Source organism: Exophiala aquamarina (assembly GCF_000709125.1).
Source record: "Exophiala aquamarina CBS 119918 chromosome Unknown aczIA-supercont1.3, whole genome shotgun sequence".
NCBI classification, from domain to species: Eukaryota; Fungi; Ascomycota; class Eurotiomycetes; order Chaetothyriales; family Herpotrichiellaceae; genus Exophiala; species Exophiala aquamarina.
Genome location: NW_013550585.1, coordinates 2,286,514 through 2,313,989, shown reverse-complemented (window position 1 = coordinate 2,313,989; position 27,476 = coordinate 2,286,514). Strand labels below are relative to the sequence as shown.

At 49.6% G+C, this 27,476-nt stretch overlaps 10 protein-coding genes across 10 annotated transcripts; 7 read left to right on the top strand and 3 right to left on the bottom strand.

Moving 5' to 3' along the window:
- Positions 1–6,781: 6,781 nt before the first annotated feature.
- A1O9_04435 (uncharacterized protein) lies at positions 6,782–7,708 on the bottom strand (the record flags this gene model as incomplete). Its single annotated transcript, XM_013406725.1, has 4 exons — positions 6,782–6,969; positions 7,043–7,181; positions 7,243–7,635; positions 7,685–7,708. The coding sequence occupies 4 exons, from the start codon at positions 7,706–7,708 to the stop codon at positions 6,782–6,784; spliced, it is 744 nt and encodes a 247-aa protein (XP_013262179.1).
- Positions 7,709–8,175: 467 nt separating this feature from the next.
- A1O9_04434 (uncharacterized protein) lies at positions 8,176–8,988 on the top strand (the record flags this gene model as incomplete). Its single annotated transcript, XM_013406724.1, has 1 exon — positions 8,176–8,988. The coding sequence occupies one exon, from the start codon at positions 8,176–8,178 to the stop codon at positions 8,986–8,988; it is 813 nt and encodes a 270-aa protein (XP_013262178.1).
- Positions 8,989–9,031: 43 nt separating this feature from the next.
- On the bottom strand, positions 9,032–10,864 carry A1O9_04433 (uncharacterized protein; the record flags this gene model as incomplete). The annotated part of the gene is made up of 1 exon (XM_013406723.1): positions 9,032–10,864. The coding sequence occupies one exon, from the start codon at positions 10,862–10,864 to the stop codon at positions 9,032–9,034; it is 1,833 nt and encodes a 610-aa protein (XP_013262177.1).
- Positions 10,865–11,841: 977 nt separating this feature from the next.
- Positions 11,842–13,533, top strand: A1O9_04432 (AAT family amino acid transporter; the record flags this gene model as incomplete). Its single annotated transcript, XM_013406722.1, has 1 exon — positions 11,842–13,533. The coding sequence occupies one exon, from the start codon at positions 11,842–11,844 to the stop codon at positions 13,531–13,533; it is 1,692 nt and encodes a 563-aa protein (XP_013262176.1).
- A 726-nt stretch (positions 13,534–14,259) lies between these two features.
- A1O9_04431 (uncharacterized protein) lies at positions 14,260–16,014 on the top strand (the record flags this gene model as incomplete). The annotated part of the gene is made up of 1 exon (XM_013406721.1): positions 14,260–16,014. The coding sequence occupies one exon, from the start codon at positions 14,260–14,262 to the stop codon at positions 16,012–16,014; it is 1,755 nt and encodes a 584-aa protein (XP_013262175.1).
- A 950-nt stretch (positions 16,015–16,964) lies between these two features.
- A1O9_04429 (uncharacterized protein) lies at positions 16,965–17,549 on the top strand (the record flags this gene model as incomplete). The annotated part of the gene is made up of 2 exons (XM_013406720.1): positions 16,965–17,139; positions 17,377–17,549. 2 exons carry the CDS (start codon positions 16,965–16,967, stop codon positions 17,547–17,549), a joined length of 348 nt encoding a protein of 115 aa, XP_013262174.1.
- Positions 17,550–18,248: 699 nt separating this feature from the next.
- Positions 18,249–18,744, bottom strand: A1O9_04428 (uncharacterized protein; the record flags this gene model as incomplete). Its single annotated transcript, XM_013406719.1, has 2 exons — positions 18,249–18,560; positions 18,604–18,744. The coding sequence occupies 2 exons, from the start codon at positions 18,742–18,744 to the stop codon at positions 18,249–18,251; spliced, it is 453 nt and encodes a 150-aa protein (XP_013262173.1).
- Positions 18,745–20,116: 1,372 nt separating this feature from the next.
- On the top strand, positions 20,117–21,505 carry A1O9_04427 (uncharacterized protein; the record flags this gene model as incomplete). Its single annotated transcript, XM_013406718.1, has 1 exon — positions 20,117–21,505. One exon carries the CDS (start codon positions 20,117–20,119, stop codon positions 21,503–21,505), a length of 1,389 nt encoding a protein of 462 aa, XP_013262172.1.
- Positions 21,506–22,124: 619 nt separating this feature from the next.
- A1O9_04426 (mitochondrial import inner membrane translocase subunit tim-17) lies at positions 22,125–22,704 on the top strand (the record flags this gene model as incomplete). The annotated part of the gene is made up of 3 exons (XM_013406717.1): positions 22,125–22,203; positions 22,230–22,600; positions 22,657–22,704. 3 exons carry the CDS (start codon positions 22,125–22,127, stop codon positions 22,702–22,704), a joined length of 498 nt encoding a protein of 165 aa, XP_013262171.1.
- A 771-nt stretch (positions 22,705–23,475) lies between these two features.
- Positions 23,476–27,357, top strand: A1O9_04425 (uncharacterized protein; the record flags this gene model as incomplete). The annotated part of the gene is made up of 1 exon (XM_013406716.1): positions 23,476–27,357. The coding sequence occupies one exon, from the start codon at positions 23,476–23,478 to the stop codon at positions 27,355–27,357; it is 3,882 nt and encodes a 1,293-aa protein (XP_013262170.1).
- Between the last annotated feature and the right edge of the window lie 119 nt (positions 27,358–27,476).

Here is a 27,476-nt window from a genome sequence, read left to right as displayed (position 1 = left end):
CGACTTTGGGGCCAGCTTCGTATACTGTGTGCCAGCTCATCGAACTTCTTTGTCAATCACCGCAGTAGCGATACTCATTGGGGTCGAGGCTGCGTATTTGACGCTTCTTCACATCGACCAAGCCTTGAGATTGGCTTTTGACAGAGGCCCCGACGACGGGAGTACGTACAATCTCTGAGCTGTCATGCACTGCGGCGACTTCTCAAACGCCTGTTTTAGTCTCCAGGCCCATCCAAGGAGGCTGCAGTCTGTAGTCTTGGTACATTAGTGACCGACGCTGTCACCGGTACCTTGCTTCCTCGTGCCCTGTCATTTGAAGTAATGACCGTCCCCCCAACAATACCAAAACAACCTTTGCTGGAGATAATAGGACCAAACTTTGTCATGCCACGCCCCCATGCGGCATAGTGGGGTGGTGCTTTGAAGCTCGGCAGCTGGCACTCTGCATTAGCCTGCTGGTGCCCTATGAAGCATCACTGCAGAGTGCATGCCGCGACAACCCAACCCAGCAATGTTGCTTTGCGAATGGGCCAAGTGACTTTTTGGAATGCTTTTCTTGGGCTGACCATGAAGGACACATCGATGCGCAGCTCTACGATAGGGTGCTCGAGGAGTCCCAAAACGGCATCTGGCCTACAGTCGTCCCTTCCCTAACTCGTCGCAGTCTCTTTGTCTCCTGCCTCTTCGATGCGCCGATCACCGCCACCATGGCCGAGTCGAGCGAATCCAAAGTCCTTCAAACAGTGCTCCAAGCCTGCACCCCGGTGGTTGTATTACACCTGAGCACGCCAGCCAATCTCATGCCGATGATTTCCAGCCCTTCCGGTGCACGAGCCTGGAGTTCGAGTGGTGAATCAGTCAATGCTCCATGCTGCGCCTTGGCGGGTCCCTCTCGGCCCACCAGGTCTACACTGAACCGATAGACTTTGCGAGATCGTGCAGCAGACGCCAATGACCGTCATTTTTGCCTTCTTTGGAAAATGCTGGCGAACTGCTGATCAGCAGTCAGAGTCTCTTGTCTGCTCGTCAATGTACGCTCTACGCATCATAGCATTCATCGGCTAGCCAACCGAGAATCCTACCAAAGTCTCTAGGGCGACAATGAATGAGGTTGTCACCACGCAACCTTGAATTGCTGTGAGACCTTGGTCGACAGACGAGACCATCGGGCCCAGACCTTCTCAACTCAAGGATTTTTCGCGTATCTCTTTCAGGTGAAAACTCCGACATCAACCTTGCCTCGACTGCGACTACATAGGAACGAACCAATTACTGTGTGACATTTCCCTACGGTAACGGTCGTTTAACGATGAGAAGGAGTCGCCCAGCGGCTAAAGTACCTACAGCCTGACTCATCCCTACAGCCCTGTGTAGCTTCACCACAACTGCATCCCCGGCAAGGTATGGAGGACTACCGCTATCCCTTCTTAGTATAAATCAGTTGACTAAGTCTTAAGCAATCCATTAAATCGTCACACAACCTAGAACTACTCTGGCTGACTATTATCCGAGCGACCAAAGTCAATGCATATAAGCATTAAGAGCCGTGTGGAATTACTAAGGTGTAGTCCGCCTTAAATGCCGGCGTCTGACACGAAAGCGGTCAGTTGCCGGTCATTTCCTCCTTCAAAACGACCTGGATGTTACTAGTTGATTATCATTGTTCGGGCATCGGGCAATGCATGGGCCTCCCCTGATCAACTTGGTTCAGGGTCTGCAGTAACATGCCAGGACAAGAATATTCCCATTCAAGATCTCACATGATCCTGATCTCAATGGCCCATCCACGCTCACGTCAACTGAGGCAGGTGCAACCTTTAGTTCAAGGTGCCGAATGGCGTGATATTGGCGAGACTATGTTTGGATTTCAATCACGTTTGCACCCAGTTCGTTATGATTACAAACAATCAACCTCACGAAACACCGTCGAGCAGGCCAAAGTATCCCCGGCGTATGCGGATGCGAAGGATAGTTTGTGCTCGGTTGAACGGTTGCTAAAATTGGGGCCAAATGTCTCAGATATACCACCTTCTCGGCATAGCTCTTCGTTACAGATATGCACGTTTCTCGATTGCGCAACAATCTTCTCTCTTCGAGATCGACAGCAACTGGCCGAGTATTTCTGCCTATTACAGCTGTCGCTCCCATATGGTCAACGTAACTTAGAATTAATCGACAAAGAGCTCGTTATGGCGTCGGATCGTCCCTCATTTCGGCCTACTCCGTCAAATCTGATTGGTGGCTCCTAACGGCTCGTGGGCGGTCACAACGTCGCAGATGTCATATGCTCTCATCGTAAACCGCTCCGTTTTGATATCGTGTCAACTATCGGGATTGACTATCACAGTCAATCCCAACGCATGCACTCAAAGTTACTGTGCAGCAAGAAAATCGAGTTTCGAGTTTCTAATTGGTTACCGATTTAGATGCACAAGTACCACAATCAAATTCATCTGAGAAACACAGACTAGCGACAAAGTTGGGGCGTGCATTGCGAATGGCCCTTCTCTCGCTTAACAGATACCACAACAGCCTGCGCTCGTACAGCACACTGAACCCCCGATATTGCTGATGGTCATGTGGCTGATAAAGTTGAGTGTCTTAGATCGAATGGGAAGTTTGAAATCGTCCGGACTCAAATTGGTGTTGGAATCCTGATCATGGAAAACAAGAATCGATATGTGCTACAGTTGTCCTCGGCAATCCCGAGAAGAGGCAGTTTCAGCTGCTACTGGCGCCTCGCTTCATCGCATCGTGTGTACTGTGCACTATACTGAGGGGAGATATCCAAGAATCAAAGCCATTTTGTACCACATAGCCTTGTTCAGATGGACGATATATCGCAAACACTGGCGGAAAGCCGGGCTCAGATCCTAACTCGCATGCATTAGAAAACTTCTGGGACAAAAGCAAGATGCTCCCGGCACCCACACAGGATTCGTTCGCAAAAGGTCCATGGGTATTAGCAGGTCAAAATTGCCATGGCTGATTCCCCGCCGGTCTGCGTAGTAGGTCTGCCCGACCCATTCTTTGATCTTTGCACAGACACACCAGTGCTTGTGTGAAGGTCGAAATAGTGCGAGAGTCTTATGTTGCAGATCTCAGAGCGTTGGTTCGAATCGTGCTATCGACGATCCAAAGGTTTTCAGCACCTCAGGTAAGGAAAGTGAACCTTCACTTCCCGGAGACGTCATCGCGACTCTTGTATGGTTGACGTGAGATCACATGAAAAGCTGACGCAGAGCGGTCTTTCCACCTGAGATGACCTTGCACTTATGTTTCCCCCCTGGTTGATGTCTGTCTTGACATTTCGACAAGCACCGCAGTCGTCCTTAAGTTTCATCTATGGAAATATGCTCCTGTGGTATCATGTTCCATTAGGAGACTGCATGTCTCCTCTCACGTTGAGATATGGGAGCTGGATATCTCTCGGGCTACATATACGACGGTGGCGGGCTATATACGAGGAAATCCAGACTTGATTGACAGTCCCTGGCTCATGGCACTTTTCAAACAGTCACACTTCAGGTCAGGATTTCATTTCCAGAACGGATATTAATTGGCCAGGCGGGATGGATCTTGTGATCTCTGCAATTCGATCTCCTCCCCAAATTGTCATTGGGTACAACAGTAATGACTTCACTATCTCGTTGGTGCACCTCGGCTTCGGGTCGATATGGATGACGAGTCGACTGGATCCAGATGCATCCCTGATCCAGGGCCATGTGCATAAGAGGCCAGCTAACTAGTCAGTGAGTGGACATCGATTGGAGCAGAGAACATGACTTACCTCGGGAACTATGTACTCCATGACAAGGTTTCCGCTCTGCAATTCAAGAAGCACTTTCAGCAAACAGAGTAGACAGTAACACATTCAAAGTTTCAATGCTGACAGTGGATAACGGCCATCCCAATTACCCCAAATGGCGATCTTAAGCCCTGCAAAGGCCACCCGAGATGAGGTGGCCATGCACATTCATAGCCACTCCATCTCTTCGCCGACTCTGCAGTTCAAGGGCCAGTTTAATTCCTTACCAGTTCTGGTCTTGTACGATTCGAGTTACCCAAATCCTTTTGACAATACCAAAACCGAGGGGTTGGGAAGAATATAAGTTTGAACACTTTGTGGATCATCATCATACAGGAGTTACTAATTCCTTATCCCTGTGTGTCACCAGAGCTTGGTTCCAACGGGTTTTAACCTCCTACGGCTGTCATGAAGGTCATCACAGTCCAGTGTTCGACCTGCAAAGTACTTGGCTGCATGCCACAATAATGTGGCTTGAAACTCGGATTTCTATTGGACGCCAATTCTTTATGCGTTTGGTCACTATTCGAATCTAATCTATTCCATAACGTCCATATTGATCGATGGGATGTTCTTTTGTTTGCGCCATTCCACACCATGACAGCCTATACAGAAAGATTCCCTGACAATGATTGCAAGTTACCAAAGTCCGAACGCCCACCAAGAAGAATCCTTTCAACGGTAAAGCGAAGAGAATTTCCAACGCGATGCAATGCGATGCGCGCAAAAGAACAATTTTCCCCCCTCCCCCCCCCTCCAACCCACAGCTGACAAAATGAAGCGGTACACACCTTGCATACTCAAGGTAACATGCATGAAGAATCCAGTCAACCTTTCCCATTTCCTGGATCCGATCCGCATTGGCTTTAGGCGTGTTTATGGGTGGCATTAATCCAAGCGATATGAAACCGAGAGCCCGGCCGACAAAATGAATGGCCGCTCTACTGGGAAAATTCAAGTGGTATGGATTCAAGCATGATGGTTATATTACCTATATCACTTACAGTCCAGGCCCCGTAGGTATATGCGGGCTATGAGTATTGATGCGTCACCTCATACAGGAGAATAGCGCGTTCAATTGGAAGTGTCTAGTGTACTCAGTACCAATGCATTCAACGTTGCTTTTCCTGATTTCGATTTCTTGCTCGTCTTTGATAAGCTCGAGAATGTGCGTTGTCCTTTTCTCGAGGCTTCTAGCCTAACTAGTTAGTGCATTCGATACTCCACAGGTATAGACCCATGAACCCGGGCAAGCTGCAGGGATGACATCTGCAACCAGCCGCCGAAAAAAGCACCAGAGGGCCCCCCAGGTAGTCAATCAGCCAACTCACTGAATACTACTCCCATTAGAGGCGTTCGCTTCGCCCTTTCCGCGGAGACAAACCCCGGACGAGGCACTCTCCCTCAATTTATAACTGTGGCAGGGGTGGTGTAGGGTAAGTCTTAGGGTCCAAAGGTCAATCGAGAAAAAGTGACACGCAAGCAACTGCGGCTTATTTTGAGTTCCCCGACCTCCGAGAAACAAAAGTGAGTCAGCTTGAACGAAATCCTGTCAAAACCAGGAATTGCAGGCTCGCATCCATGATCGGTATCAGCATTTTCTGGTTTTGCAGATTACAATGTGGTGACGATTTAGTTCGAGGCTCTGAAATTCATCGCCTATCCTGGGCACGCGCCTAACTTAATGCTTGCATGGGATGTTATGCATAGATGATATGGCGGCCACAAGAGCCCACATTCTTGAGACAGCCTGGGTAGACCATTCAATTGCTCGTGCTTGCCTCCTAAGCAGTGCATGTGAGTCAATGTCATGGATTAAAGCAAGTTGTTTGTCGAATTTACTATCCGTCCGCCTGGTAAGCGACGAGCCAGCTAGTCCTTTCGCTGAGATGGCATAATCAGGCCTCGATCTGAATGTCACCGTCCCTAAATTCTCGTTTAAATTGTGGGTACACCTGTTGCTCGAACGACGTTGGACAACGCCTTGGGACCATCCAATGAGACTACGTTAATAGTCCTGATATCCCAATATAGCAGAGGCCAGGAATAGGGCTGCATGGAAATTCCATGCCGGAATAACTCCTTCAGGGAATCCTTCACAGGGGTACCTCGGACACTATGTCACAGGAAGTGGTGTAGGTCTGACCAGCGCTATCCTTTCGAATGTTGACGTTTATCTGGAAAGTCGAACGTAGCCCCTGCGATCCGCATCGATCAGGGAAATTTTCTTCAAAAGGAACATCGGCGAAGGGTGATTCATCTCCATAATGAGGTCTTCTCGACTCTGGAGGCTTGAAACCGACTCGTACAGCCGTTTAGCGACAGTCAATACTCTCTTCCACAATATCCCCCACTACTGGAACCTGCTCATATTACGCGCACAAACCGCAAACTTGATCAGAAATTGATCCTCTTGGATTTGCCCCAACCCAAATTCTCAGGCCAGCTTATCGACCAGTCTTGCGCAATTTCTTCCTGTCTGTTCGACGTCACTCTCGTAAGAGGGAACTTCGAACACTGCCCCGAGAGCCACGGGGAGCAATTCATCTGATCTTCCATAATGACACTCCTCACGAAGCATGAACTACTTTACGACGGCTTGGGTAGGAGCTTGTTAACCTTGCTTTTGTCGAGCCTGATGCCGAACCCAATTGACCGCATTGCTTCTCTGTGCTCCCATGACACCACAATGTGGAAGCATGAGGAGGAGAGAGGATATACTTCTAATCTAGATGAAAAAGCCCTGGAAGGAACTTAGAGTCCCCATCTTGACTTTCGCGAAATCCCACTAACCCAAAGTCAAAAGCTTTACTTACTCACCTGGCACCCGTCAACTCTCAGAAGCACGGGCAACAAGAGTGATCTAGAGTACAACCATATAGCCCTATAGCGATACGCACACACGCAAATACTCATCTTCCAAACAGCCATATATCGTAGCAATTATTTCTTCTGTTAACTAGCCTTTACATCTCAACACACCCATCCACCATCAACATTATAAACCGCTCCAGTCACGAAGGAAGCCTCGTCACTTAGCAGGAACGCAATGACATTGGCTATCTCAACCGGCTCTGCTCTTCGCTTCTGTGCTGTGATTTGTAGCCCACGTTTCACGTCCTCTGGATCTTCACTGGCCGATAAAGGCGTATTAACCGAGCCTAGGGATGTCGCATCAAAGTATCAACATCATTAAACGCGTGGCTGGTAGCATGGTGAGGTAGGGTGGCTTACCTGGAGCCACGCAGTTGACTCTGATATGTTGGTGTTCCTTTGCCGCCGTCCGCATTGCTGCAATGACTGCTGCTTTGCTTGCACAATATGCTACGTTCCCGGGTGCACCGATTTGGCCGAATGTACTTGCTGCCGATACCTAGAGGTCAGATGGGTCAGTCATACCGTCCTACGGAACATCCACATCTTCCTCGACTTACAATGCTCCCTCCTTTCCCGCTCATCGCCCTCAACTGGGCTCTCAAACACCGAAACACTCCCGTCGCATTGACACCCATTACGAACTCCCAATCCTCGTCGCTCGCATCCGCAATGGGCGTCGCCTTGGCGATCACGCCCGCCATGTTCACCGCACCATTCAAAGTGCCGAATTTCTGGACTGTTGCTTCGATCCAGGAATCCACGGAGGCAGTTTTCCGCACATCGACAACAGTGTAGAGATGTCGCTCGCTGTCTTCAGAGCCTGCAAGCGTAGACATTGCGTTCTTAAGGCCATCCTCGTTGAGATCGGCCAGTGAGATGTGTGCCCCGCGTGATGCGAGGAGTTGGGCTGTGGCAAGCCCCATACCTGAGGCTGCCCCTGTGATGGCGATCTAGCCATAGTGAGTTCGGTGCTAACGAAAACGCTAGGACTCTACTTACCACTTTGCCATTGAAAGACGACATACTGAGCCGTGCGGACAGATTTGACACGACGGCTTGCCTGGGCACATGAAACCCTATTCAGATCTTCTCGTTGGCTCTCGAATATAAAGAGTGTTCGACCCGACGGACATTGATCTTATTATGCACAAATGTGATAATTGTAGTGAAACTAATGATTTGGAAAAGAATCCAGATAAAGGAGCCCATATTCATCCCTAAGCGGATAGATACTATCGAATCTGGATGAGGCGGGGTACTCCGCTTGGTGGACCAGCCACTCTGCAGGCTGTCTATAAACAAGAAAGTTATCCCGAGCAAGGGGGGGGAGGGGGTGGGGCGGGACCTCGTACACATATGAAGTACTAGCTTCCTACCAAGTAAAGGACTTAGTAGCGTCCTTTTAGGGATTAAATCCGTGACAATCGACAGCCCAGAGCTTCCAAATCAATAATCACACGTGGCGGTTGATATCATCCAGATTCTAAGAAATGGATGTCCCTGGTTTCGCTCTTGTCACCGGTGCAGGATCGGGTATCGGAAGAGCCTGCGCGCTGACCCTCGCCCGCGACGGCGCTGCGGGTGTGGCTGTATTAGATGTGAACGAAGCTGCACTGCTAGAGACCAAAGCCATGATTGATTCCCTGGATTTGCGCAATGGCCAACGGTGCCGAGTGGAGGTCTTCGCTCTCAGCGTCACCGACGAGGTGACCATGGACGACACGGTCACCAAAGTGGCCACAGCATTCGGTCGCATAGATTATGCCGTCAACGCGGCGGGGATCGCCATGAAGCACCCCGGCGGTGCGGCATTTGCACGCACGGAAGATTGGCGGCGGGTCATGGAGGTCAACGTCACAGGGACCTTCTTCGTGCTGCGCGCCGTGGCTCGAATCATGTTGAAACAGGAGCCAATCAAGTCTAGCATCGACGGTCGGCCGTTGCAGCGAGGGTCGATTGTGAATTTCTCGAGTATCCAGGGTCTGGTGGGGATCGAGCTATCGACGGCGTATACAACGAGCAAACATGCCGTGTTGGGTCTCACGAGGACCGCGAGCGATGATTACGCCAAGCACGGTATCAGAATCAATGCCATCTGTCCTGGATATACAGAAACACCCATGACGACGAAGGATCCCGCGGTGAAGAAGGCAATGGACGAGAGGGTGCACACCGCTGTTCCGATGCAGAGGATGGGCACACCCCAGGAAATTGCAGACGGAGTGGTCTTTCTGTGCGGTGGACGCAGCTCCTTCGTCGCAGGCACCGCGCTAAGTGTGGACGGAGGATATACTTCTAGATAGAGGGTATTAAATACTAAGTGGCTTTCTTTGGGAGGATACTAGGTTATGGTACATTAACAATACTCTGCGTATTCCTCCTCAACCATATCTGCTTTATATCGGTCAGAGTATCCGCAAAGGCTGAGAAGCCACTTCTCTCGGCGACCTTGCGAAAGATGTTGGAGAACGAAGCCTGGACCGCTTCATCGTCGGCTTCGCAGGCTGCAATGAAGGCCGGCCAAATAAACCCAGCCGATCCATACACTGCATGTGGGTCAGAATTTTCGCACCGTAGAAGACAGTCTCGAACGGCCATCACCCTCTGCTGCAGTAGAGCAGAATCTAGATCATACACTCTCCGGTAGAAGTATATGGCCAAAGCATGCTGGATTGCTGTGAGCATGTTTTCTATTACTTCCTGATTATCGTGGGTTTTAAGGTTATGTGCAATGGCAGCGGCGTATGTGGCCGGATGCATGTGTAGAATGGATCGCTCGACAGCCTTTGCTTGCGTCATAAAATCCTTCAGTGAGGATGCCGGCTTTGTAATAAGCTCTTCACTACCGTCCTTCTCTCTGGCTAGGCGGATGACGAGAGACAATAACAGCATGTAGGGCTCTGGGACGCCAAAAACTTCCGGATACAGAGTTTTAGGGAAATCTCCGATCCGTTCTAGGTGCAAGTCATTCTCTCCTTCTTCCTGTTCTTTTATCCTTTGCATCTCTTGTTCTAGATCGCGAAAGCCAGGCAGCCGGAAGGACGGGCTGTCTTGGCCATAGGCTACTATGCCGCTTGACACTACGGCCTTGAGCAAATGGGTGCGTTGGTTAGAGTTTGCTTTTGCGACGGACGTGCTCTCATAGAACAAGCGCTCGAAAACGTAGCAGTGATGAAGAAGGCGAACTTTTCGAGACTTTCGACGATGGAGGCCACGTAAGCGGATGAATTTCTCCGCCTCGAGGAAGTAACACTCAGTCTGATCTCTATTCCTAGAGAATAAGGAGAGCTGGACCATGGTGATCAGTGCCATTAAAATGCACTTATATTTAGCAGATTTCGGGATATTGTAGGCGGTGCTTAGCATCATTCGGACGTGCTGCCTTGCTCGTTCCTTATAGACTTTGCCCTCCTCGAGCCAGCTGTCATATCGCGCTATTCCACTCATACTGAAGGCACTGAGTGCCAATGTACCGTAGAATGTACAATAACTAGCGTGATCTAGCTGTTCACCCATTGCAATAGCAGCCAGGCAACTTTTGACATGAGGGATGAAGAGGATATGCCAGGGAGTTTTCGTATGGCGAAAGGGAGTAAGCATATTGATTACGGTCGTAGAGTAGTGGCTGAGTAGAAAGACCGCATTGGCCGGAACGGCACTTGATACTGCCATGACAGAAGCATTTGGATCTGGCGACACGAAGGGTTTTGGTTGAAGATTGTATGCGAAGTTGGAAAACTGATACGTTTCCGCCGATTTAAGAGGAATTGCGAAGTCAGGTAGCCCATCCATGCTTTGAGTATCACAAATCTCTGTGACACGAGATGTGTCGGGCAGTAAATCCCAATACTCAGTAGAAGGCGTGAGAACTGCTTCACCAAATACAGCATGGATCAGTGCCTGAGTTGTCGGCGATAGTTGTTCATTGCCCTGCGTTGCGAAAGTTTCATCATAGAAGGGCAATTCCAGACTTTGTGGCAGATCTTGTTGGGCACCAAGATCCAAATGGGGCTCGGTACAGTGGTCAGAGGAGCGTTTGATCAGTCTAAACACCCCAAAAGGACCTCGATCAATACAAACGTCTTGAGATATTGGTAGCTTCTCGCACTCTTCATCAATCTCATCAAGGTAGTGGAATGCTAACTTTGGTGGGACTCTGGAAGTCAACCATTCACTCATATGCAATCGCTCCGCTTCTGTGAACAGTGGCCGGCGAAAGCGTCCGGTCTCTGCCTCGGATGAAGATGAACCATCGAAATCGAAGAAGATCTGATTCTGGTAGCCTCCACAGGTCAGGCCTAAATTCTTACACTTGATGCATGAAGGACGAGTCTCATCGCATTTCACGTGACGGCTTCGACACTGTGGTTGTCAGTGAGATTGCCTCTATTGTTTCTGGTAGGCATCCCCTACTGTAATGCAGCCACCAAATGATCGCCCCCGGCTTGTGGACGATCCGCCACGGCCCATGGCTACTCTTTGGAGAATAGGGAATGCAATCTCCTCACCACCTACGAGAGATCTTGGCGTGGCACGCTCTCATTGAAATAGCAGATAGGCTTAGAGAAGAAAAAGGGAAGTCACTGCGAACTGCGGGTCTCTCAGTACTTGTACAGACTCAGGTGGAGGTGAGCGACATGTTAGCGAGGCGAAGTGAATGAGGAAAGTCATCGAGACAAGCTTTTATATCCGCTCGTCCCCTCCCAATGATTGGCCGCTCGGCTACCTGTGTGACCCCGTCATATCAACCCCAGGTCGCGGCAGGCAGGTCATACACTCCTTACCCGAGACGAGAGCCAATTTGTCAAGGCCAGAGTTCATTGACCTAAAACTAGGCAAATACTTAAAACCTAGGTAAGCAAGGTTCATGATAGGTTTCATGGGCCATATCCTTTAGGTAGGTATCCGAGGGCCTCCTCCCCCGCCGTGGTCCATTTGCCCTGTGGCCACTTAGCCCAGACTTTTCTGGGACCCGATGCTCGCAAACGAATATCCTGTTATCTGTTTCATCCCCGACGAGTAACGTTGACTGGCGCTTCTGATAAGAATGCACAAGGTTTATATAAGGACTCCTGTGGGGAGCCATGTCTCTCCACTCAGCCCTCTGCCTCCTTCCTCTCTTTCTCCCTTCAATTCTACCCACAAAGTCTGCTACGATGGCTATTACAGGAGATCCCTCCATCGATCAAAAGAATATGCACCACGACGACAAGATGCATGACCCTGAACTGAACAGGATCGAAACCTGCTCGGATGGACAGCAGCTGCGTCCTTTAGAGCAGGCGGGCACCAAGCGAAATATCAGGTCAAGACACGCTCAAATGATCGCTATTGGCGGCACCATCGGTACAGGTCTCTTTGTCGGTTCAGGCCAAGCTCTCGCAATAGGAGGGCCAGCGTTTCTCTTCCTTGCATACTGCATCATCTCACTCCTAGTCTATGGTGTGGTCACAGCCGTCATCGAAGTCTGTACATTTTTGCCCATCTCCGGAAGCTCTATGGCGTATTTCTGTGCTCGTTTTGTCTCACCTTCTCTCGGATTCGCCCTGGGCTGGCTCTACTTCTACTCCTTTGGTATTATTGCTGCCTACGAAATCACCGCGGCAACTATTGTCATTGGTTATTGGCCCAACAATGTTCCTGTCGCAGTCTGGATCACTATCATGCTGGTCATCATCGTTGGCCTCAATCTTTGCCCAGTAGGGATATTTGCGGAAACAGAATTCTGGTTTGCGGGAACTAAAGTCGTCATGATTATTGGTCTCTTGGTCCTTTCATTCATTCTAATGCTCGGTGGAGGGCCGTCCCATGACCGGCTAGGCTTTCGATATTGGAATGACCCCGGAGCAGTTAAATCATATATCCTGGAAGGCCCCGGCGGCCGCTTCACTGCATTTCTCTACGTTTGGGTTTTCTCCGGCTTCTCCTTTTACTTTGGCCCGGAGTTGATTGTCTTCACGGCCGGTGAGATGCGAAATCCACGCAAGAACCTCCCAATCGCAGCCCGTCGCTTTTTCTACCGTCTCATCATCTTTTATCTCTTGGGATCCCTTGCGATCGGCGTGATTTGCAACTCGAACTCTGGTGGGCTCACATCTGGCCAGGGTGACGCAAATGCCTCACCGTGGGTCATCGCCATCCGCAATGCGGGTATTTCGAGCCTCCCTTCGATCATTAATGTCGGGATCCTCATCAGCGCCTGGTCGTCCGGAAATTCCTTCCTCTACATGTCTAGCCGAGCGCTCTACTCTCTCGCCATCGCTGGAAATGCACCACGGGTTTTCCAGAGGTGCACCAAGTACGGTCTACCACTCCCTGCGGTGATAGGCAGTAGTTGCTTCTGCCTCTTAGCCTACCTCAGTGTGGGATCATCCGCTGGCGTAGCCTTTAACTGGTTTGTCAGCTTAACGAATACGGCCGGCTTTACATCATGGGCCGTCTGCTGCATCATTGGCATACGCTTTCGCAAAGCATGCCAGGTTCAGGGTGTGGCCGTCCCCTATCGCTCGCGGTTCCAACCTTACGCTGCATGGGTCTGCTTGTTCTTCTTCATTTTCTTGCTGTTGGCGAATGGCTTTACAGTGTTCTATCCTGGAAGATTTACCACGAGTGGTTTCCTCACAACTTATCTCGGTATTCCGATTTTTCTGGTGCTATGGCTAGGCCACAAGCTGACCTTGGGGCGGAAAGAAGCCTGGTTGTACAAGCCCGAAGCCGTAGATCTCATATCTGATCTGGCCGAAGTCGAAGGAGACGCTGAAGTTTGGGCTGCGCAAGAACTAGCTCAGAAAGAGGAGCAGACTAGGGTCAAGAGCTGGTGGAAAGCAATCTCCGCTATCTGGGCGTGAATGGACTATTGTCAAACGGCAGGTGGTGACTCTTGAGAGGTTTGTATGGGATGTAGCATACGCCTTGAGTTTACGTCCCGGTGTTTTTATCTCGTTATTCAGTTTCATTTAAGGAGCCAAAGAACCATTCGCTAAATTTCTTTTCTATTCACTCATTGCAGGCGTGGGCACTAAGTCTCATTAAGTCTCATAGTGCGAAAACCACGCGGCATCTTAGCAGAGTAAAGTGTAAAGTTCAAGTGTTAGCATGTGGGAGGCGCTCCATGCAGGTCCCTCATACTATTTCTCTTTCAATAAATGTTCGATGCTACATTGGAATGATCTGCAGAAAGGTGTCTGAATCTGTGCTCGATAGAAATCGCACAAATCAATGATGTGAAACTCTTATGAGACGATAGCAGTCCAGCGCTTTCTAATTTTCGGGCGCATATGCAGGTTCCGGGGGTAAGGCAGAGGCAAAATTCCTGATGCAGAATAGGAAAGTCATCGAGAAAACTCTCCAAGATTCCCACCCGAAACGCTTATCCTCAAAAAATCTCGAACCATCGAATCAAACTACGAGGAAATGCCCACCATTCGCAAAATGCGTGATGCTCACATGAAATCCCACGACCGAAGGGTTATAAGGGTGCGAACAAAGAGTTTGATTGAAGCTGCTGAACATTTCTTCCTCGCCCTCACAACCCTTTCTTCTGCTTAGATAATCTCGGTTCTACGTCCAAAATCATGGAATCTATCGGGATCAAGAACTTGTCCAAGTATGACGTACTTATCATTGGAGCAGGCTTGTCAGGTATATGTAGCCTTCACCACATTCGCCAGCGCTTTCCCTCGTGGCGTGTGAAGGTGCTTGAAGCCGGTTCTGATGTCGGCGGGACTTGGTACTGGAATCGCTATCCTGGAGCACGATTTGACTCCGAGTCCATATCCTACGGGTTTTCGTGGGATCAAGACCTCCTAAATGAATGGCACTGGAAAGAAGCATTTTCACCCCAGCCGGAAACATTACGATATATCCAGCATGTTGCTAAGAAACATGACCTCTACAGGGATATCCAATTCAACACTCGGATCGTCTCTGCAACGTGGCAAGACAGTGGCTCCGAGGATAATGGGCATACCTGGACCTTCACAGATACCACAGGGACTCAGTATCGCACAACCTTCTTTATTAGCTGCCTTGGCTTCCTTTCCTCTCCGACACTGCCCAATATATCTGGAATTGAAACCTTTTCAGGTCAATCGTTCCACACCTCCCGCTGGCCCGACAACTTCGATATGAGCGAGTTTACCAATAAGCGTGTTGGGGTCATAGGTACGGGAGCTACAGGAATCCAAACCATCACGGAACTTGCCAAGGCACCCCTTAAGTCGCTGAGCGTGTTTCAACGAACAGCGAACTGGTCAGCTCCACTCAGAAACACTAAAATCACCGTTGAGGAAATGTCCAAGATCCGGCAAGGCTACGCATCTGTTTTCCAGCAATGTGCAGAGACACCAATGGGATTTTTACACCAGGCAGACCCGCGCAGGTCCGGAGATGTTGACAACACCGAGCGTACAGAGTTATGGAATAAGCTGTACGCACAACCTGGCTTTGGCAAGTGGCTAGGGGTATTTCAAGATACGTATACAGACCGGGAAGCCAACAAGCTGTACTCGGACTTTATGGCGCAAAAGATTCGCGATCGGGTCTCTGATCCCACTACTGCGGACGACCTAATCCCTACAAACCATGGTTTTGGCCTTCGACGAGTCCCCCTTGAGAGCGGATACTTTGAGGCCTTCAATCAGCCCAACGTACACTTAGTTAACCTACAAAAAACACCCATTGACTGTATCACGCCCACCGGAATCACAACATTAGATGGCAAATCTCACGACCTTGATGTACTGATCTTCGCAACTGGCTTTGACGCTATCACTGGCGCTTTTCGAGAAATCAAGTGGTCGGTTAAAAACAAGAGGCCACTCCTGGGCTACAGTACCAGCACAACAGTACCGGGTAAGGACGCGGTGTGGATTGACCACCAGCCCAAGACCTTTCTAGGCCTTACCCTGCCTTCTTGTCCTAATATGTTCATGGTGCTCGGACCGCACCAACCGTTCGGTAACGCCACCCGGAGCATTGAGCACGCCGTGGACGTTATCAGCCAACTGCTCCAGCACTGTAGCGACAACAATTACACGTACGTCGAACCAACAGATGCAGCGGTGCGTGAGTGGACGGAACACGTAGCACAATGTAGCCAGGGGTTGCTCTCGAACGACGTTGACAGTTGGATGACGGGTGTGAACAAGAACATCGCAGGCAAAGCGACGCGGAGTGTGGCGAGGTACGCAGGGAGTGCTGTCGAGTATCGCCGTCGATGTGAGGAATGTCGACTACATGGTTGGAAGGGGCTTGCCTTCCGAACTACTGCCAACGCTGTTCACATTGCTCCGAGGCCACGTGCAGAGATGGCACAAAGCAGGCTGTGAAAACATAGGGGGGTAGAGTTCTGGATATTGCTTTATATTTGATTAGACTTCTGAATAATCTCAGCAACCCATAGTCTTAGATCGCTAAAGGCTCAAACCCATTCGGTTGAAGTAGGCTCTGGCACTTAACTTCCTTGGTGTGTGCTCTTCTGACAGGCAGACTTTGAATAGCACATGAGCTGTAGTGACCGCCAAGGGCAAAAGCAGATTTCTTTGTATTTCTGGGCAGGTACTATGATCAGAACCATGCCTAGGTAGGAGGGGCAGTTGAGTCTCTGCTGGGGTTGAAGCTGTTCAGAGATCCTCAAGATCTAACTGCGGGCCGCTTTATTGGCCGCCTCAAAAGCTCTAGCGCCTTGTCAGAAACCGCACTTTCTCGGTGACACCCGAAACAATGGCGAACGCCAATTTTTCAGATGCTCTGCCATGAAAAGACCAGATACTACCAGTCTCCGTCGTTCAGAAGGTGCGCAAAACGTCAAGCAAAAGAGCAAAAATGTATTCGATCCCGGGATCGAACCGGGGACCTTGTCGGTGCCCAGAGGCAGAATGTCCAACTCATGTGAACGACACGTGATAACCACTACACCAATCGAATGTTTTTTGTGCAAGAATTTCAGGTCAAACACGGGGAAAACCAGATATAACCCATTGTTCGTTCCCTGGCCTGGGATGGGAATGTGAGCAGCGCCCGGGTGCGGAGTCTGCCCGCGGGCAGGGGACCATGAGGGGTTGATTCAGCACTTCAATTCACTGTGCGAGGAAGCCAAGGGCCCCTCCAAACTCATCAGCAGCTCCAGACGCTCATCTGTTGAGGCCAACTGTTGTACATGTTGTACAGGCCGGTCTTGATATCAAACTTTCATCTGATAACGAGCTATCAAATCATCCAAACTCAGGCTTCAACACATACAGTAGTAACTTGGGCGTTGATCTACGTATCTAACAACATGTCAGACATCGATCTCTCAACACTTCAAACACCGGCCAAAGCCACCGCAGATTTCTGCCTGATTCCTCTTGGGACTCCAACTGCGTCGGTTTCAGCACAAATAGCGGATGTACAGAGATTGATGAAGAAGTCTGGGCTAAAGTATAGCATGCATTCTGCAGGGACGACCGTTGGTAAGTGATTGTTGGCTGCCTTGTTTTAATGTTCTGCTAGGGCGAGGGAAGAGGCGCAAGCGATGTTCCATGACAGTGCTGGTGGTATCGAGATGAAGAGTCCTACAATGTAGCACGATTACTCCACGCCAGATGGGCCACTACTGATCGGCAAAGACAACTGAATGGCAGAGCTGACAATTCTACTTTAAACGTATCGCTTGCCTGTTAATCGAATGCTAACCAGCTCATGAATAGAAGGCTCATGGGAAGAGGTCACTGGCGTGATCGGTCAAGCGCATGCACTCCTGCACGGGAAAGGCGTTGTACGTATTCAAACAGATATCCGAATCGGCAGCCGCACCGATAAAACGCAGACGATGGAAGATAAGGTTTCAGCCGTCGAGAAACTGCTAGCTGATAGCAAGTAGCATATTCCAGATCGTTTGGGAGCATCAGAGCCATCGGTTGTATGATGTAAGGCTTGCAGGATGTGATGATATTTTTGTGGGCATGAATATAGAAAACTGTGAATTCGATATGTGTACTCATGGCAGCCCGAAAACCTACTGAACAGCCTTTCTCCTGCTCTGTGTTTGCTGAAATCAGCCAGCCTCTGAGGGATTCTCCGGCGAATACTTAAAGTAACCTCCCCCTTCAGACCCTGTAGAAGCCCCGACGGGTCTATATGGTTTTTGCCCATAGGCAACAGACATGTCGAGTAAAAGGTGGTGGGCTGGATTTTGGAGTTCTCGCCTCACATTTGCACAAGCGACAGTAGCTTCTGTGAGAGACCCACCCAAATACTGGGTCAATAGACGCATAGCCCAGCCTTCCAGTCCCGTTGTCAAATACTCGAACGCGAGTTCGCCTTGATCTTTTAGGTGTCGGTCTTCATGCCATGGCCCTATTGGCCATTGATGGGGGTGGTCAATGACATATTCAAAGCCTTCCTCACGCATGAGAGAAGCCATCTTCATGTATATGAGAATGTCGCGTTCGACTATATGGAAGGCGCGCCATGCATTATTTAGCCAGCAGTACATGGAATCATCTAGCTCAACCCCATCTTCCAGCGTACAAAAGGGGGCAATTTCCAGATGCTCGAGGTATCCTCCCGGTTTTAGGCATCAATAACATTGTGCATAGAGCTTTGCCCAATTTTGCACACAGCCAAGAAGCCCGCGAATATGGATGTAGTCGAAGCTGTTCTCGGAAAATGTCCAGTCCTGCTCGGCATCATCGATCTCAAACTTATAATTTACGACCGGCCAGCTGGTCTGGATAGGTGAGAGATCAGTGCCCAAGACCTGTGCTGAAGGGAACTCCTCGGCAAATGCCTCAGCCCAAAGACCTGTGCCGGTGCCGACATCGAGGACTTTTTGAATATAGTCAACCAAAGGAGCAAGGAAAAGCGCATCGTCGAAAGTCGTCAAACAGAGCTGGTGAAATAAGGCTCCAAAGGCGAATTAGTTTCAGGCTCACTTTATGGCTTTTGGCAGGAATGTTACCCTCATGTTCTTGAGCCTGAGCATCGTTCGGCTGAAAATATTTCTCTTGGTCAAATGCGTGATAGCGACGATAGTTCTCGACCCGGTATCTTGTGACCTCGGATGATACAGACATGGTATCATCGATTCTGCCAACGCTCAGAAAATGTGCCCTCTTTGATTTGAAAGGCTTACTCTAGGGACCCAATTCCCGAATCATCACCAAAGTCGTCTTCGTCGTTCGTCGTGCATGATGCGGTCACTGTTCATGTAGTTATCGTCAGTGTGGTTGCCGTTCAGGTAGTCTTTGTCCATGTGGTTCCGTTGGTATGGTCGCCATTGATACTTGAATCCATGTTGATAAACCTGTGTGCTCACTGGAGATAATACGCGATGCTATACCTAAGGGAGTCTGGCCAATACGGGATTGGAATACTGAAGCTGAAGGATGTGCATTCACGGCCTGCACGTTTTCGACCATGGGCAGATTCCAAAGACAAGGCAAGTGCCTCTTTGTGTACGTTCACAAGGCAAGAGCATGTGAGTTGACGATGAGTTCTCGAAGAAGCCACGAGTCATCAGGTAGCGGATAGATTGCACCGCTCATCTACCGACATGACGGACTAAATTTGCGAAGACCCATTTGTTAATTCTAGAGCCGTTGAATGACACTTCGTGGCTTTACAAGTTTTATGTTAGCTCAGCATCCTTTACAGTCGCCTGGTTAGCGTAATCACAGCAGGGGAAGAGCAGCCATTTGTGATTCTTCAACATGTCGCGAACTACGACAAGGCGTCCTGAAAAGGAGCAAGTGCATAACTCCTGTCACTGCAAGCTCGGGAAAACGGGGCAAATGCCTACCTCGTGCTGGGCCAGATGTGTAATTATGGCTGCAATTCCTTTGGGCACAGGTCTTTGATGCATGGAACGTTCCTGATCCGAGGCTCACAGTCTACACATGCAATGAACTCGAGGCTAGACTCTTTGTTGGGCATTGATTCAGCTGGGATCACTCCTGGATTTGTGGGATGCGAGCCACTTGTGGCGTCATTATCGTGGCTGTGCATGCAGGGGTTTGTCGGATTAACATTAATCCTTGCAGAGCAGCCACTCGGGGAAATCCTTCCCCAAAACCGTCCAATTCCCACCCGCGTCTCGTCGTATCCCAGCCTCAAGCAATCAGCCATTGACAACTCACAATGACTCTCATCTTCTGTGACATTGCGCCCTTTATTGGCGACAATGCCACATCCTTTGCCGCCCTACGTCTGCGCCTGATCTCTACTCAGTTTCAAAAATTGTTAAACAGCTCATTCTGACCTTTGTTTATTGTGCTTGTCATTCAGTCTGCTCCTTGGTTGACCGCCAGATTGATCCTCCAGCCATGCTATTTTGAGGACAAGCGGCTAGTCCACTTGTCGGACTCCTTCAAGAAGGCTAGAACTTCTCTCAATAGCAGCAGCTCCCGTCTATCATACCGCTTCCCACTCTAAAGTGCCCCGTCCATCATGGCAGCCATCCATCAGACCATAGCAATTGTTGACAAGTCCAACAAGGTTGTCAGCACCAGTAAACAACTCAAAAATGTCTTCAAGGAAGCCAAGCTGGCCTACCTCGAACGCAAAGCCGAGATTGTCGCCGATCGAAAAGCCCGAGAAGAGAGGGAACTGAGGAAAGCGATCAAAGCCGTGTCTATCGCAGAGGACGCTCCTTCAGACACATCAAGAAGATCTCGAAGACACCACAGCTACAGGCCCGACTCAGATGACAGGCACAGAACATCCGGGCGTGAAGGACATCACCATCATCATCACTCAGAATCTCGAAGGAGGAGCCATTCTCACGAAGACTCCTGCAGTGCTCCTTCTGCATCTCCCACCGAACGCCCTCCTGCATATAGCGGCCTGGCCCAGTTCAACGAAGACCTCTACGGTACCCACAGGTCTGCCCCTGCTTCGCCTGATGCACCTCGTGGTCATGGCTTGGTGCGTTGCACAACTGATCTCCCTCTGGAAAGATATCATTCAAATCGACCTGCCCCAGCCCGTGCTCACTCCACTTCGGACATGGACGGTCATATTGACATGGACCTTGCGTATGGAGAATTCCACCCAGAGTCGTTACGGTTAAGCCCCAAAGTGGAACAACAACTGCAAAAGCAAGAGATGTCTTCCCTGGTTGAAAAGTGCAAACTCTTGATGGACGAGGCGAACTGTGCACAACATAGTGTACGAGCAATCGTTGCCCACTTGCAGAAGAATCCTGACGCAATGGCTGCAGTGGCATTGACACTCGCTGAGATTAGTAATTTGGCCACTAAGATGGCCCCAGCTGCGCTCATGTCGTTCAAAACCGCAGCACCAGCTGTTTTTGCCGTGCTCGCTGCTCCTGAATTCCTCATCGCTGTCGGTGTCGGTGTTGGGTTGACTGTTGTCATGTTTGGTGGTTATAAAATCATTAAAAAGATAAAACTCGGCGCTGGCGACAAGGACCAGGAAATCGTGGACGAAATGTTGGATGTCAATGAACTTAGCCGCATTGAGCATTGGAGACGTGGAATTTCTGACACTTCTGACACTGTCAGTGTCGCTACTAGTGTTGAAGGAGAATTCATCACCCCAATGGCCGCTGCTAGCATGGGCCATTTACCACTCCCACGTGAGAGAAGCGAGGTTAGGCATGGAGAAAGAAAACGAGAAGGGAAAAAGAAGCATAAACATCGAAACGAGGACGAGGACGCTGGGCGTACAGTGATGGGAAGCGAGTCTTCGACGAGATCGAAGAAGAGCAACAGTAGATCTGAGAAACGGGACAAGGCTTTGGTGAAGGTGAAGAAGCCAAGTCCTTTACGCAGAATGTTCACGAGCAAGAGCTCAGACACGTCTTCGAGGCATTGAGACTACTGCTTATTGTTTTTCTCTCATTCTGAGAGATGCCAATCTCGGCTGGGGATTTTATTTCACGACTTACGATTCATGAGGTGCTATGAAACTTAGATATCACGCTTACAAAAGCACATGCAACGTGTATAGGACAACATTCAATGCAAACACCTGTCTCATGAAGTTGACTGAGGATCCAGTCTAAATTGTTCGGGCTTAGTGAGCAACAGACGTTTATCAAATCCTATATAGCAATCGATTTTGTTCAAGAAAAGGATCTGCACCTGGCGGTCATAAGGTTGGCCGTACTACCTTCCTGAATTCCCAGTTGCGCCGTGCTGGGCACGTGACTGGCGAGAAATTTCCGTGCGGCGTCGACCTGCGATCTACGCAGAGTTGCCTCCCAAGTTTTTGTGGCCACTGACCACCAGCCATTAATTCTTCAACAGTGCGTCTCGTTCTTTGCTCGAGGTCTTGATAACATCATCTTGGGCCACCGCGTATCTTCCTAGACTCTCCATCAGTGACGTCTAGGGAGTAGAATCATACAATCAATCCGACCTAGGTTCCATCCCTACATTGCAACTCGAGCAGTCTTCAGCTCAGTCTCCGCCCCTTATACAATTTCTTCACAATGGATCACTCGAGGGATCCATGCCCCTGGGTAGCCCTGTCCGACTTCGGTGGAGCCTTCTCTATGGGCGCTTTGGGGGGTAATACATCTTCCTATCAATAATAGGGTATCTGATGGCTAAGTGGATTCTAGGCACGTTATGGCACGGCATCAAAGGATTCAGAAACTCTCCCTACGGTGAACGAAGGATAGGAATGATCACAGCGATCAAAGCTCGAGCACCCGTTACGGGAGGTAACTTCGGTGTCTGGGGTGGCATGTTCAGCACGTTCGACTGCGCAGTCAAGGGTATCCGGAAGAAGGAAGACCCATACAATTCTATTATTGCCGGATTCTTCACAGGAGGTGCTTTAGCTATAAGAGGAGGATACAAAGCTGCTAGAAATGGTGCCATTATGTGCGCCATTTTCCTAGCCGTGATCGAAGGTGTCGGTATTGGTATCCAACGACTCATGGCCGAGGGCACGAGGCTAGATGTGAGTTGCTTAAGATATTACTCCAAGGCTTTCAGCTTGTCTTCTAACGATTACAGCTCCCTCCTCCGCCATCACCCTCTGAATCCGGACGCGTTGCAGCGTGACTGGAAATGGCCACGACTCCGCATTTCATTTAAGAGTATTTGCCACTTTTGGATTCTGGAATCCTTTGCGACTTATCGCTTTAAACCCGCTTCTCTACTCTCCCAATATCCTCCGGCTTTCGATGGTTGAAGGTACTTCATGTGCATAGCGGGCGTATGGTGAACAATCATAGGCTGGAAGGTCCTTTGCTTTGGGAAGAAAGTGGCTCTACCAGGGTAGTTTCTGCCCGTTGATGCGAGGGTTGACATTACTTGGGTGGCTGCCCCGATATAATTCTCTCGCCACATGTGCGAAATGCCATTCCTACCTTAAAGGTGTAAAATAGTGTATGATGATGAGGGTTGTCAATAGATGTCACGAGCATGAAAAATCGATTTCATGGGTCATGGTATGGCTTGCCTTGCCTTGCCATAGCTGGCTGGCTGTGTCGAGTGTCCAATTGATCGAGTAGCCCTCTCTCGTGATCAACGTACATAGGATGTAATGTAATTAGTTCTGCACAGCATCCAGGCGCACCGAGGCGGCAGGCTGATTATGATGACTCAGCAAGGCTGTGCGGGTGCTGCCTTCCTCCTGACATCCTCCAGACTCCGCATTTCCGCTCTGTCTGCCAGAATCCTAGTGCCACCCAACGGACCCTCACATCAGCACATGCTCGCGTCTCGTTTCCACCATCCACTGCACCACATTTAATACTCGCATGATTTCCCAACAGGCGCCGACTTGATTCTGACTTCTTCATATCTTTCAATACAAGCCCATCATTTCTGATGCATTATGCAAAACCCGACTCCCTAGATCCCAGCGCTGATGACGCCACGACGGAATCTTGCGACAGGTCGTCTCGCGTCAAACTTTGTGATCTAGGATTCCATGTCCCTGAGCATATTATTCCCGATATAATTCCTATTTCCGACCCAAAATTACTCTTCTCAAACTACCATGCTCAACGCGACCGCAGACTCCGCCAACTCATCCGGCGTTATACGAATCAAATCCAATATGGCTGCAGAAATCTCAATTGTAACACCCTGACCTGCCTGAGTTATCGGAAAAGGAATAGCACTGCCCCTTTGAGAAGACATACGGATCTCTCTGCTCGCACATTGGCATGTCAATTGGTGGATGATTATGCAAGAGCTGGGAAAGATCCTGTGGTCGGCTTGTGCCAGAATGAGCCTGTAGTGCCATGGTATGAGAATCCTGCTGCTATCAAGAAGACGAGGAACAGTCTAGAGAAATCGGTTCAATCTCACCATAATAGACTTCATGAAAACGGGCCTCCCGTTCACGGTTCCACTTCATCACAAGCGACGAAAGACCCTCCGCGGCATGCACCCCTGGCTGAGCATCCCGTGAGAAAGAACAGTCATGATGGCGTCATTCTGGCTGGAAGGATGCTGCGTAGTCTAGACTACAAGCGCCAGCAGCCCACTGTTCAAGCAACAGGGGACGTTGTGGGGATCCTGAATTCAACTTTGAATCGAGACAGACATTCTTCCAAATCCAACGAATTACCTCCGCCAGCAGCTCCACCTCCTGCCGAGAAGAAGGATATGGCATCTTTCACTCAAAGTCTTTTTGACCTTATGCCACTTCGACTACTCAATTGGTTTCCGACCACAGAGAATTCCGTTAAGCCAGACCCACCCGAAACAAATGTAATAGAAAAGGTGCAACCGGCTCAAGCACGAAACAGAAGCCCCAACCCTGACGCAGGTGATCGCAAGCAGGGGCTTCCATTGTCCTCGGATCAACTATTGGATAATTCTTCAGAAAAGAGGCAGCCTCAACCATCCAATCCTCCGGATGCGACCAGATTTACTCTTCGTACACTCACTTGGGACAGTGCAGTCTGGTTACGGGCTGCTGAAAGAGTTTTACCCATTAAGGATCCCGAAACCTATGAGTCGAATTTTGTGCCCTTCTTGAAACAAAGTCTGAACTATTGTATGAGCGATCCAGAACGACTGGTCGCAACCGCCAGGGACTTTCAAGGATCATATGCCCATACCACACCGCCCCCAAACAAAACAAATTCAGACCGCCTGGCCGAAGAGCGCGGCCCGGAAGATCAACATGGCTATTCAACCCATTCTGTTCCAAAACCAACATTACAGAGTCTGGCGCTGAGGATGTGGCCATCCGTACTCACCCAGACAAAATATGACCTTGAAGGACTATTGACGTCTCTGACTTTCCTTGAAAGCTTTGAACAGAGGGACTTGATACTCAACAGCATCTTTGAAGCTCTACAACATTCGTACATTCTCCCCTCATGGCTGCTAAAAAGCAGACCAGGTAACCGGAGTAGATCTACCAATGGCAATGGAGAACAGCTTATCAAATCTCGTGGAAATCTCAATCACGATTTTCAAGATCTGTTCTCGAACAACGGGAACAAAGGCGCTATCTCCACCACGGAATCGAGAGCTGGCGTCCCTTTAAAAGATTTTCAGGTATCTGAAGTCTGTCTGGTGGCACTACTATCTTTGGCAGCCATCATCTTCGACGGAGGTAACTTACAGTACTGGGCCCACGGCTTAACTTTTGCCCGCTTCAGAACTCTCAGAAACAGTGGGCTTGCTCATTCTCACTGGCCTCCTTTTACCGACCCCAATGAGCCTGAAGACAATAAGCGAGCGCTAAGATTCGTCGGGATCATGATACAGGCGATCGATGTATGTGAAGATTGGTCTGTGCTTCGATTGCTGAACGGTATCATGGACGTCATCAGCCATCGATTAGCAGTGGCTAAATGGGCATCAACATTGAAGAGCTCAAAGAGTATAAAGGAGAACAAAAAAACCATTGTTGATCTCCTCATTAACCGATTCGACCGCAATTCCCTGAAACTCCACGACGAGGATGCTCTCAACCCGAGCTGGATCGGAACAGCTGTTGTGGAATTAGCACGAACAGTTATGCTGAAAACCTGGGATCGCAAGCCTGTGGTTCAGCGTGCCGGTCCAGTGGGAGGTGCTTTGGAGCTATTGGCTGGAATATACAGGGAAAGGAAAATGTTACACCTCGATTCCGAATTGTTTACAATGCCTTTCATCGCGGACACATTCGATGATATATCTATGCCTTCCGAATGGTTGTCTTTTCGTGCCGACAACCGACAAATACATTTGTTGTCATTCTCATTCCTGTTTGAAGCCGCCACATTGGTAAGATATTTTCGAGCCATCAATATTGAAATTATGCGAAAGTCTCATGAGAATGCTGCTCTTGTATTCAATGATGCTCGACATTTCATGTGGATTCCCATGATTCCAGTCTATGGCGCCAAAGAAGTCTTAGCGCGGCTACGTCCACATATGGCAAAGTACTTCATCCTCACCGTCCGGAGAGATGATATCTTGAACGATGCGATCAATCAGATCTGGAGACGCGAACCTCAAGAGCTGATGCGACCATTACGTGTACGTCTTGGAAAAGATGAGGGTGAAGATGGTCTCGACCATGGTGGAGTACAACAGGAATTTTTCCGGGTTGTGTTTGCCGAGGCATTGAAACCAGACTACGGCATGTTTGCAATCGACAGCACAACAAGAATGACATGGTTTCAGCCGGGTTCTTTCGAGCCTCTGTATCGGTTTGAAGCTCTGGGCATTCTGATGTCACTTGCTGTTTATAATGGACTCACTTTGCCGGTCACGTTTCCAATTGCTTTCTACAGAAAGCTTTTGGACCTGAAGGTGAAAAAACTCGAGCACATCGTCGATGGCTGGCCAGACTTGAGCAGGGGTCTTCAAACTCTTCTTGACTGGACAGAAGGTGATGTGGGCGATGTAATTGCTCGAACCTATGAATTCAGCTATGAACTCTGCGGCAGCACCGTCACTGTCGACATATATAAAGTCGGTCGCGACGACCCTTGGCCGCCGCGAATGCCCAAAAGTAGCAGGAAAGGGAAGGAACGTGCCAAATCAACGTCTTTCGACCTTCCGCTCGAACCCGCTGAACTTACACCACCAATTCAACCATCACCAGACCTCCAACCCGCACTCACGCCCTCACTGCTCTTTCCAGCTTTGAGTCGGACATCATCCATCAGCCTCAAAGGGGTTACAACGCCTATCAGCATGTCCGACTCTGACATACTTCTCGAATCCTCCACTACCGAGGCTCCACTCGTCACCAACGAAAACCGCGTTCAGTACGTCAAAGACTACATTCTTTGGCTGACCCACAAATCCATTTCAGAACAATACGAAGCCTTTGCGCGCGGCTTCTACACCTGCCTCGACCGCACGGCCTTGTCAATTTTTACCCCAGAAGCCCTAAAATTCGTCATCGAGGGCCACCCGGAGATCGAAATCGACGAGCTCGAGCGCGTCACCACTTACGATGACTACACACGCGAGTCCCAGACCATCATCGATTTCTGGCAGGTCGTCCGCAACATGAGCCCCGACCAGCACCGGCAGTTGCTCGAGTTCGTCACCGCCAGTGATCGCGTCCCCGTTAACGGCATGAGCAGCGTCGTCTTCATCGTCCAAAAGAACGGTGATGAGGATACCAGGCTACCTAGTAGCAGTACCTGCTATGGGAGGCTTCTTTTGCCTCAATACTCTTCTCGCGAAATTCTCAAAGAGAAGCTATCCAAGGCTATTGAGAATTGTATCGGTTTTGGAACGCTTTGATCTATGTGGTTGAGTGACTTTAGCAGAGTTCTGTCGATCAGTGAAAGCCCTGGTGGAGAGGGAACCAGAGTTTACTCGAAGTGTAGCCTCTGAGCGATAGGGTTGAGGTCTTGTGCGTG